This window comes from Brachypodium distachyon, chromosome 2, assembly GCF_000005505.3.
Source record: "Brachypodium distachyon strain Bd21 chromosome 2, Brachypodium_distachyon_v3.0, whole genome shotgun sequence".
Lineage (NCBI taxonomy): Eukaryota > Viridiplantae > Streptophyta > Magnoliopsida > Poales > Poaceae > Brachypodium > Brachypodium distachyon.
This window is the reverse complement of record NC_016132.3, coordinates 9518330-9528639: the sequence shown is the minus strand read 5'-3', so window position 1 is coordinate 9528639 and position 10310 is coordinate 9518330. Positions and strand designations below refer to the sequence as shown.

At 47.6% G+C, this 10310-nt stretch overlaps 1 protein-coding gene across 1 annotated transcript; it reads left to right on the top strand.

Moving 5' to 3' along the window:
* The first annotated feature begins 7557 nt into the window (after positions 1-7557).
* Positions 7558-9757, top strand: LOC100825507 (transcription factor TIP2). Its single transcript, XM_003567520.3, has 4 exons — positions 7558-7717; positions 8212-8803; positions 8904-9353; positions 9511-9757. Exons 2-4 carry the CDS (start codon positions 8225-8227, stop codon positions 9580-9582), a joined length of 1101 nt encoding a protein of 366 aa, XP_003567568.1. The 5' UTR covers positions 7558-7717; positions 8212-8224; the 3' UTR covers positions 9583-9757.
* Positions 9758-10310: the final 553 nt, after the last annotated feature.

Sequence of the window (10310 nt, the reverse complement as noted above, 5' to 3'; positions counted from 1 at the left end):
AGTACTCTCTATCTTAACTGACACCACCCAAACAATGCCACGAACACCCCCTCGTTCAAACCCCGAGGAAGCCATTCGTAGCGACACCATGTTGTTATCCAGTTTTAGACTTTGTTCAAGTTATCTAATTCAAGTATAGATCTCCAAGTCATCCATAACCGAGGACGCGGCTATTCGAATAGATTGAACCCTGCAGAGGTGTACAACTTTACCCACACACGCCAACCGTCTGCCAAATCCATGCAAAGGGTGTGCCGGCAGAAGGAGGTTTTCCACGACTGTTGCAATGCTTCGACCTAATCCATGAGCCACCTTAATGGGCCGTTCCATGATCACGAGTCTGACAGTCCCTCAGACATGGTCCCAAAAGTTGTGTGCGGGGCAAGAAACCATTCTCCTGGAGAAGCCTTGCACGGCCACCCTTACTCACTCCCTTTCTCTTTTACTCTCATCAAGAAAGCTCGAACTAAATGCAGCTCATGGACCAAAAGTCTAGTCACGCTAGGTCGATGCGGGCCCCATAACCCAATGTGTGGTAGTATGCTCGTCTTGGATCAGTGTAACCAGAAACTGGTCCTTATACGGCAAAGATGAGACAACCCACCACGCTCTCCAACGTGGCCCCTCGTCTAAGCCTTTAAGATCATGTTTTAAGGGCCTCTGCCTTCTGACTGCCCTGTTACCCATCGTAGTAAAGGTTATCCACCACATAACTAGATTCATCAATCCAATTGATGTATCAGACTCGACAAGTCTAAGCATGGCTAAGCATGTATAGCACATGAAATAAAGGCTTGCTAAACTACAACAAGCAATTCTAGTCATGCTGGGATGTGGAAGGTAACATGGTGTTAGGTTACAGGTAACAAGCTTATGCAAAGAATAGGCTTAACTCTCTATCTGACGGAAAATAGCAGTTGAATCGGATGCATCTATAACAGTTAAAAACAAATGTAATTTGAAAGTAATGGGATTCAACATGGTCAAAGGAAGGGGGCTGCTTGCCTGATGTCCAGTGCTTCGGCACGGCCTTGGCACTGTTCAGCTCTTGCTCGACACTCACATCATCTCCGGATCCTATCGTGAAGAAGCGAAAACATCGGAAAAAGAAGCAGAGACATGCAATTATTACTACTGCAGAAATACCAACATGTTCATGACATGAAATGCATGGCATGGCATTGTACATTCAAAATGAAGACTAATGCAATTGGTTTCATGTTAATCGGAGTCCGAATGCCCGATATAGAGCATTTCTAATAAACCCCGTTTGGATTTATAAAGCAATTGTACTTGTTATTCAAACCTATAGTTTAAACTTCCTTTAACATGAATGCAAATGCTACCAATAGATAGGTTATCTTCTTGTGAGCATTTCTATAGCAAGCTCATATTTTTTGAGTTTGGATGAATTTCTTGCGAATTGTCTAAGTTAAACTTCCCTGTAACTTGTTTCGGTCTATGACAGGTGGGGTCCGGGGAAATTTAACTTGTTTCAGTCTATGACAGGTGGGGTCCAGGGAAAGTTAGACTTGTTCCACTGACTAATGGAACCCAAAGCAGGTTGTTTATTTAACTTAGTTCTCTTTTAACTTAAGTGGGACCCGCATGTCAGGGTTTTCTTATTTTCCAGAAAACACAGGGTGTCCTGACAAGGTGGGGCTATGGCTTACGGTAGGGGTCTACCCGTCGGAGTCCAACTCCGGTGGCCTTTTGGACACTGCCCCGCCGGGACTTCGCCGGCGGGTCGCCGGAGCTGCGCTGCGGCGCGGCTGGGACTAGGGATATCTAGCAGGCGCGCGGCTGCAGCGAACAGGGGTGCGCGCGGTGCTGCGCCTCGCCGGAAGCTAGCCGGCGGCGGCCTTTTGCAGCGGCGGACGGCGGTGCACGGGCAGGGAGCTACGGGGCACGAGAAGGGCCAGGACTAGGGGAAAAACAAAGAGGAGCTCACCACGAGGCTGATGGTGGCGTCAGACGGGGTGGAGGAGGTCCGGAGCGTGGCGCTCGTCGGCGACGGGAGGCGGCCTAGGAAGGGCGGCGACGCGGGGACGGCTCGGTCCACGGGAGCGTCTAGGGGGAGAACCAGAAGGTTCGGGATACCGCTTCGGATCTGGGGAAGGTTTCTCCGATGGCCGGGGCTCACCGGTCGAGGAGATCGACGCGGCGACGGCTCACGGCCGGAGTCGAAGAAGACAACGACGATGGCGGCGATTCCCGGTGATTATGGACGATTCCTTTGGCTGGGAAGCTCAGCGCGACGATGCGGAGCTTTTGGGCAAGGTTTCGTGGCTCAGGGAGGAAGATGGCCACGGCGGCGCGAAACGACGGCACGCGGGCGCGCACTGGACAGCGCGAACGCCGCTCGCGTTCCGGGATAAATAGGGCACGCTAGGACGTGTGGATTGCTGATCTAGGTTCTGCACGACTAGGTGGTTACGATGGCAAGGTTCACCGGCCGATTATGAGCTCGACGGCGTCGCCAACAACAAGGGAAGGAATGGCCAGGAAGACTTCGGGGCTGTGCGTGACGCGAGCAAAGCTCGAATTGCCGTGCAGCTGGCTCGGATAGGAACGCAGAGGCGAGGCGGTTTCCTCAGCAAGAGATCGGGCGAAGCGGTCGGCCTAGAGGACGTGGCGCGCGACGTGGCAGACGCACACAAGGTGCTCGACACGCAACTGCTTTGGGGTTGAAGAAGAACCTGACGAGTGGGGTCTGCTCGTCAGTGGGAGAGGAGAAGAGAAGGCTGTGGCTGCTGCTAGCCGAGCTGGGCCTGGGCTTGCTGGGTCGGCCCAACAAGGTAAGGCTCTTTCCTTTTATCTTTTTCTTTTCTGTTATTTGAGTTCCAAACACTTCTGCAAATGTTTGAGAGATCAAACTTGATCCAAAATATATGTAAATTTTTACGAGGCTTCAATGGATTATTCCAGGTCCAAATAAAATATTTACACAAAGTATTTAGTTTATATTTTCCCCTCTGAAAAATACAAACTCAATCCCATTTAAATTGAGGTTTGAACTACAAGTAGTTGATTCCCAATTCCCAAAATTATGGGAGTTTTTTTATATATTCCTTATACTATTGGAAGGATATAAACAAGTTTTCAAGAGATTTAACGAAGGTTAAGGCCCTCAAGTTAACAGATCTTTGATCTGTCGATTAATCCCGTTGAAGGGTTAAAGGGATTCCGGTTGGAGTTATGTCCACCCAAATTGGATGAAACTTTACAGAAACCCTTATCTCACCTATGAGAAGGTTTGGTAAAATTTTCACAAACAATGGAGAACATTTGCTTGTGCCTTGATTTTCTGGAGCATTTTAAGTAGTCTCTCTAAGGTTTTAAATTCCCCTCATTTTCAGGTTTCAACATGATGCGATGAAATGCTCATGGTGCACATTACAACTCCTATTAACTTGTAGCTAAACCGGGGATGTTACACACAGCCACCAACCGCGATTGGCTATGACGCTGAACATTGGGACAAATTGAGCCCCTCACTGTTGGACAAAAATCCGCAGCCACAAGAGATTTGAAGAAGCTTTTATGAATGGCGAAGGTACCCCTAGTATGGGCACTGACCAACAAGAGAGATCCAGAGCAAAGAATTAGGAATGTCGCCAACCAAATATTTAGCACAAACACAAGGACATCAACTATAATGGAGAAAAGTCACATGTGAATTTGAAGAGGTTACCATATTATCGATTTTATTACCTAACATAGACAATGGATAGGAAGGAGCAGGGAGCACGGAGAGTGACCAACATGGCACCACCATGGGGTTCAATTCAATTCCATTCCAAAGACGCCAGCCCGCTTGCCCTTGTTGAGTCCTCGCCCTCCTATCCCTAGGCCAAGACCAAAATGAGTAATGTCAATCTCCGACCACTCGGGATCAGAACGAGACAATTATTGGGATCTACATGAGTCCACCACTAGTCATCCTCCCCAACTATGGCAGCACCAGAATGAGGAGAGCTCCGATGCAATCTTAGAGACCTTAGAAAGCTTTGGTGGACGCTCCTAGAGTAGGCACAACATGTCGCCAATAGTCACTAAGAAAGACAAAAACCTATTGCTACTGATATTTACATGGTGGAGAAGGGGGCTGAAAGTTTCTTCCCCTCCTCTCTGACTAGGGAGCCATCCAAAAACCTATTGCCACTGATATTTACATGGTGAAAGGGGTTGAATGTCTCTTCCCCTCCTTTCTGACCGGCGAGCCAGCCAAAAACCTATTGCTACTGATATTTCATGGTGGAGAAGAGAGTTGAAAGTCTCTTCCCCTCCTCTCTGGCCGGGGAGCTGGCTCACAATTTGGAGCTTTGGGAGGTTGATCTCAAGACATTATTACATTGCTTTTGTGACAACGGAGCGTCAAAAGATGGAAGGCGTGTGAAAGCTTGCTTATAGTTGGCAATGATCTGAGGTGCACCCTATTTTAGTTGACATCAAACATGTCTCCCACATTGACGCTCGTCAGGTTGCGACATGTTAGTCTAGGGAGACATGCTACTTTTAGCTGTTTGTTTGCCCGGATGTTATCCAATGGTTTGTACCGGGTTTTCCGCCTTCCTGCTCTTTTATACAAGCATTAACGCATGAAAGTTTCAAAAAGAAAAAGGAACGGTGCTTCTCTCTCCATAGCTAGCTTATAAATTTTCCAATCAATTGTATGTTAAGATTGAACACAATGTCAAGGTACATTTTGATACGAAGGATTTCGATTTCCAGACAAATTAGAGATTAACTACTGTAAAGTGAATAACCGTTTTCGACAGAGATTGTACATGTACGTACTCCCTCAAGGAGGACATTTTAGTTTTGTCACAGTCAAACATTTTAAACTCTTACTATGTTTAACGATAAAAATATGAGCACCCACAATATCATGTAAATACATGATGAAAATATACTCCATGGTCAACATATTGATTTGATATTACAGATGTTAACAATGTTAGCTATAAATATTGTGAACTTAAAAAAATTAACTTAGAAACAAAACTAAAATGTCATACTACAAAGGAGAGGGTACATGACAAGCTGAAGAAAAAGTGCATGAGCCAACCTCCACGGCGCCTGCGTAACAGCCAGGGGCCCATCAGGTTAACTTTGCATGCATTTACAGTTTCAAGATTCCCCCTGTCTGTCTCTCCCCTCTCATCTCTCTTTCCCCTCCTCTCTCATGGCTGATGTACAAAATGAATGATTATTCGTATCAGAGTTTATAGGACAGAGAGATCCTTGGACGTATTTTCAGTTAGGGTAGTGCGTGCATGGGAATCGCCGCAACGACAAAAATGTTTCAAATCGGTTGCCACATGTGTCACATTTGTATTTTCAGTTAGTGCTCGTGGACCATCGGAACTAGCCCATGTATCACATTTGTAGTTGCCATGTTGGCTGGATGACTGGATCTGCATCCGATGCTTAGGCGGGATTTTAAGCAAATTAATTTTTAGACGTGTAGAATAGGTGCTTGCCGTGTTGGAATTTTGGGTTAGGCTAAGGCCCAATCTTAAATTAATTTCTGAAAAATCTCAAAAGCTCATTCATGTAGTGGGATGAGAAAGTGGGAATAGTCCCACATTGCTAATTTAATGGGAGTTGGACCAATATATAAGGTATATTGGTTCTCACCTCTTGAGCAAGTGAGCAAGGGAAATTCCTACGCGCGCTCCTCCTCCGCTCGCCTCGCCTCGCGAGGCGCGCGCGTTTCGTGGATCGAGTTCGAGTCGTGCCGGGTCGTGCTTATCGCGTAACAAATTCCGATAATTGCGGAGTCGGTTTTGGTTTCCTAAACCGAACCGAAGTCCGCCTGCGTGCCTATATAATAAGACTACCCCGGCCTCCGGACGGACGACGCAAAAACCCTAGCCGTCACGCCCACACGATCCAATCTCGTTGTTCGCCGTCGACTGCGTGCACAGATCGCCGGGAGAGCAGGCCTCCGGAACCCCGACCTTCGAGATCCTGCCCGGGAGACGGTCGATAAGGTTTTTGGGGAGCGTTCTCACGCGACTGCTCGCTTCTTCACGTCTCTGTTTCGTCGGCATCTTCATCACCAATGGCCGACGACCTCGGAGATCCCGCGGCTCAGGCTGCCGCTCTAGCTCAGCAGCAGCAGGCTGCACAACTCCAAGCACAGCAGCAGGCTGCCCAACTCCAAGCCCAGGCAACTGCTGCTGCACAGGCGCAAGCGCAGGCACTGGCTGCTGCTCAGGAGGTAGTCAAGGCTGCTGCTGCTGTCGGCATGAACATCGACGCCACCAGACTCGTCACCGACCTCAACAAACAAACACAAGAAAAGAGCACAGCACCGTACGTAATCTGCTCTTTCTTGTTGATTTTGATTAGTAGTTCTATTATTCATGCCGTGAAATTAGATGAGTTTTATTGCCGTGTGTTGCTATTTAATTTGTCTAGTTTGCATGATATAATGTGCTACATGTTTTACACACTGTCCTTCTGGATTAAATATTCATCGAAATTACCTAATTTTTCAACAGATATGTCCTAAGTCAAGCTGACTAAATTTATAGAAAAATGTATTAACAACTAAATATCAAATAAGTCGTAGATGTTGGTAGATTTTTCTATAAACTTGGTTAAAGTTTAAGAAGTTTGACTTCAGACAAAACTACGACTTCTTTCATTTACCAAGTGATGGATTAGCTAACAATCCAGTCACTTTGGTCCGTTATGCATGGACATCATTTTCACAAAGCTTGACGTATTTGGTTTCATTAAGATAAGACTTGACTAACAATAACTTTGTTGATATGTAGTTTATGTAATAGGAAACCTCAACTATTTGCAAGAACTTTTGAAAATGAATCCATTGATTTAAATTTTATATCTCAAAAACACATATAATAAAGTATTTTTTATTAAAACATTGTCTTAATGAAACCAAATACACCAACATTAATGAAAAAGATAGAGTATTCACAATGCAATTGTTTTTAAAGACGATTGTAACTAAGACCTTCCATAAATCAATTCGCAAAGAATAGAGAGAGATGTGTTGAGCGGTTGGTTGGTAGCCATTCTGAACCCCGATTGTCGCACCCAGAAGAAGAAAGACAGTAAGGTTTTTGCATCCAACCATCAATGAATTTGCAAAAAGATACAGCAACCTGGATCCATCATCTAACATTGTTCTTTTCTGCACAAGGCAGCGAGCCTGCTAGTCTCTTCTCGGTCTCTACTCCCTACTGCTAAATAAAAGCGAAATCTCATCCTACCAAAATAAAATAAAAATCATTCCCTCTCTTCTCTGTCTCTTCTCCAAGCTTTAGAATCCGTGTTAGGCAGCCAGTGAGTGTGCCTACTGTGGTAGAGGGAAGGTCAAGCCTTTCAGAATCCTGCATGGGCATGTACCACTAAAATGGTCGCTGTCCGGTGCATGGCAGGCTTTGGTTCCTCCGTAGGGGGAGGTTAGCGGGGCCCTCCGGGGAGGAATCTCAGTAACAAACCACTCTCTTATGAAAGAGGCAGCTCTTTGTACAAGTGTCCTTTTCGTCCTGCCAATCCACAGGGGAACCAACAGCTTTCTCCTACCCAATTTCACATTTGCTCCTTTTATATACCCTCCCTTCTCCCTTCTCCTTTTCAGTTCATCTCTCGCTCCAGCACCAGCTCAACCAACCTAGCTCTAGCAGCTTGTTCGTCGTTGCCGCCCCCGCGTCAGCTAATTACTCTGAAGAAAAAGGTTTGCCTTTGCTGATCGATTAACCTCGTTGCAACCAATTTGCATCTGCTACCTTCAGAGTTCGGGCCAAAATTTCAACTAGCTAGCTAGCTATAGTATGCATCTTGCATTTCCTGCACTTGCCTTCTCTTCTTGTAATTCATGTTCAGATTAAAGCTTGCTGTATTGATTTGAAAGTTTATGGCTTCGTGCATCGATGGATGCAAGGCCAAGCGTTAATTACACCCTCCTTTTTGTAAAACAAAAAAATAGTTTGCTGTTCGACTTTAATTACAAATTTCAATGAAGTTCTTTGTTCTTCTCTTGCAAAATGTTCAAGCTGCAGCCTGCAGTTCCCTTTCATGTGTTTCCTGTAGTTTTGCAACCATGCATCTGAATTTTCGTAGGTTACAAAGCTGTATTAGTTGCACTGCTGGTGCAAATTAACTTGTGCCGTTTGCATGCAAAAATTCACACACAAGTTGACGGAGTACTCAATCATCTTGTGTTTTCAGTCCGTTCGCAAGGATGTATCACCCGCAGTGCGAGCTCCTGATGCCCCACGAGAGCCTGGACATGGACGCGGTCGTCGGCCAGTCGCACCTCGCCGCTTCCGGCGTGTCCGCCATACCCGCGGAGCTCAACTTCCACCTCCTCCACCACTCCTTCGTCGACACGGCCGCCTCGCCGCAGCCGCCCACCGTGGACTACTTCTTCCCCGGCACCGACCCGCCGCCCGCCGCCGTGCAGTTCGAGCAGCTGGCGGCCACCAACCACCACGCCATGTCCATGCTGCGGGACTACTACGGCCAGCAGTACCCCGCCGAGACGTACCTCCGCGGCGGGCCGAGGACGACGACGGGGTCGTCGTCCCTGGTGTTCGGTGTGGCCCACGACGACGAGTCCGCGGCCTACAACATGGTCGGCCCATTCGTCGAGAGCTCCCCGACGACGCGGGCCGCCGGCGGAGGCAGGAAGAGGAACCGCGGGTCCCGGGCCGCGGGTGGGCCGGCCCACGGCGGCGTCGAGAAGAAGGAGAAGCAGCGCCGGCTGCGCCTCACCGAGAAGTACACCGCCCTCATGCTCCTCATCCCCAACCGCACCAAGGTATTAATTCCTTCCTGCGTTGCAAATTTGCAATGCATGCTATCTACATGCCCTACCCAACGATTAATGTTGTTTTGATGTTGAATTTTCTTGAGTGCAGGAAGATAGGGCGACGGTGATCTCGGACGCGATCGAGTACATCCAGGAGCTGGGGAGGACGGTGGAGGAGCTGACGCTGCTGGTGGGGAAGAAGAGGCGGCGGAACGGGGCCGGGGAGCATCACCTGCACCAGGGGGACGTGGTGGACGCGGCGCCGGCGGTGGGGGCGGCGGGGGAGCTGGTGCTGGCGGCGGAGAGCTCGGAGGGCGAGGTGCAGGCGCCGCTGGCGGCGCTGCAGCCGATCCGGAGCACGTATATCCAGCGGAAGAGCAAGGAGACGTTCGTGGACGTGAGGATCGTGGAGGACGAGGTCAACATCAAGCTCACCAAGCGCCGCCGCGACGGATGCCTCGCCGCCGCGTCACGGGCGCTCGACGACCTCCGCCTCGACCTCGTCCACCTCTCCGGCGGCAAGATCGGCGACTGCCACATCTACATGTTCAACACCAAGGTCTCATATAACAACCATCCTTCTCTGTTAATTAATCTGGAACTGATCTTCACTATGGTCTTTCATGGCTAACTTGTGTTGTGTATATTCTCAATTTGGGAATCACAGGATATGCAAATTTTTCTTGCTTAATTCCTTTTTGTTGATCTGGATGCAGATTCATCAGGGATCGCCGGTGTTTGCAAGCGCAGTGGCCAGCAAGCTGATAGAAGTGGTGGATGAGTACTAAGCTATCTTGCATGCCTACCCAGAAGAGATACAATTAAGTTTCTGCATCGCTAGCTAGCTAGCTAGGGTTCTTGATATATCTGCAATTCAGCATCGCAGTAGTTCTTTTGGCTTTAATTGTAGACTCTGTTTGATCCTATAATTGATAAAGACATATGTGTCTGGGTGTTTTGATATATCAGGGTACGTTGTTTTGAACTTCTTGAATAAATAATTGGAACTCTTGGGATTGATATGTAATTTTCTGGATTTATTCATGAGATAAGCACATAAGCATGCACGGGGTGAGTAGGTTGCAGTTGCACTGGGAGCAGCAGACTGGTGTAGATCTGGATGAATTTGGGGTAGGTGAGTCTTTGTTCAGCTGTGACTTATTCTTCTGTTCTGATACTATTATTTGAGTCTGGTTTGTTAGGAGCCAGTTATATCCCACTTAACTAAGGGCAACTATTTCTGCAAATTAATTTAGACTCAGCATATATGGTGATCAGTAGCTTGGCTATGATTAGGGAGATTGGTAGTTTGGTACTATCATAACCTCATGAGAGTACATGTTCCGGTAACTATTCTCTTCGAGTCTCTCTTTGTTTTATTGTAAGAATAACAAAATAGAACTGCACGCGTAATTTTGGGTGCAATATTCGGTACACGCTACACTAGTACACTGGCCTGGTGGTTCGCTCCCAAGCAGTCGCAAGCAAATTCAGATATGCTTTCTTTTCTTCCCTG

Excerpts from the sequence above, each read along its gene's own strand:
- LOC100825507 (XM_003567520.3), top strand. The coding sequence starts at position 8,225 with ATGTATCACCCGCAGTGCGAGCTCCTGATGCCCCACGAGAGCCTGGAC. Across the intron at positions 8,804-8,903 it reads TCATCCCCAACCGCACCAAG|GAAGATAGGGCGACGGTGAT; the intron begins GTATTAATTCCT and ends TCTTGAGTGCAG. Across the intron at positions 9,354-9,510 it reads TCTACATGTTCAACACCAAG|ATTCATCAGGGATCGCCGGT; the intron begins GTCTCATATAAC and ends ATCTGGATGCAG.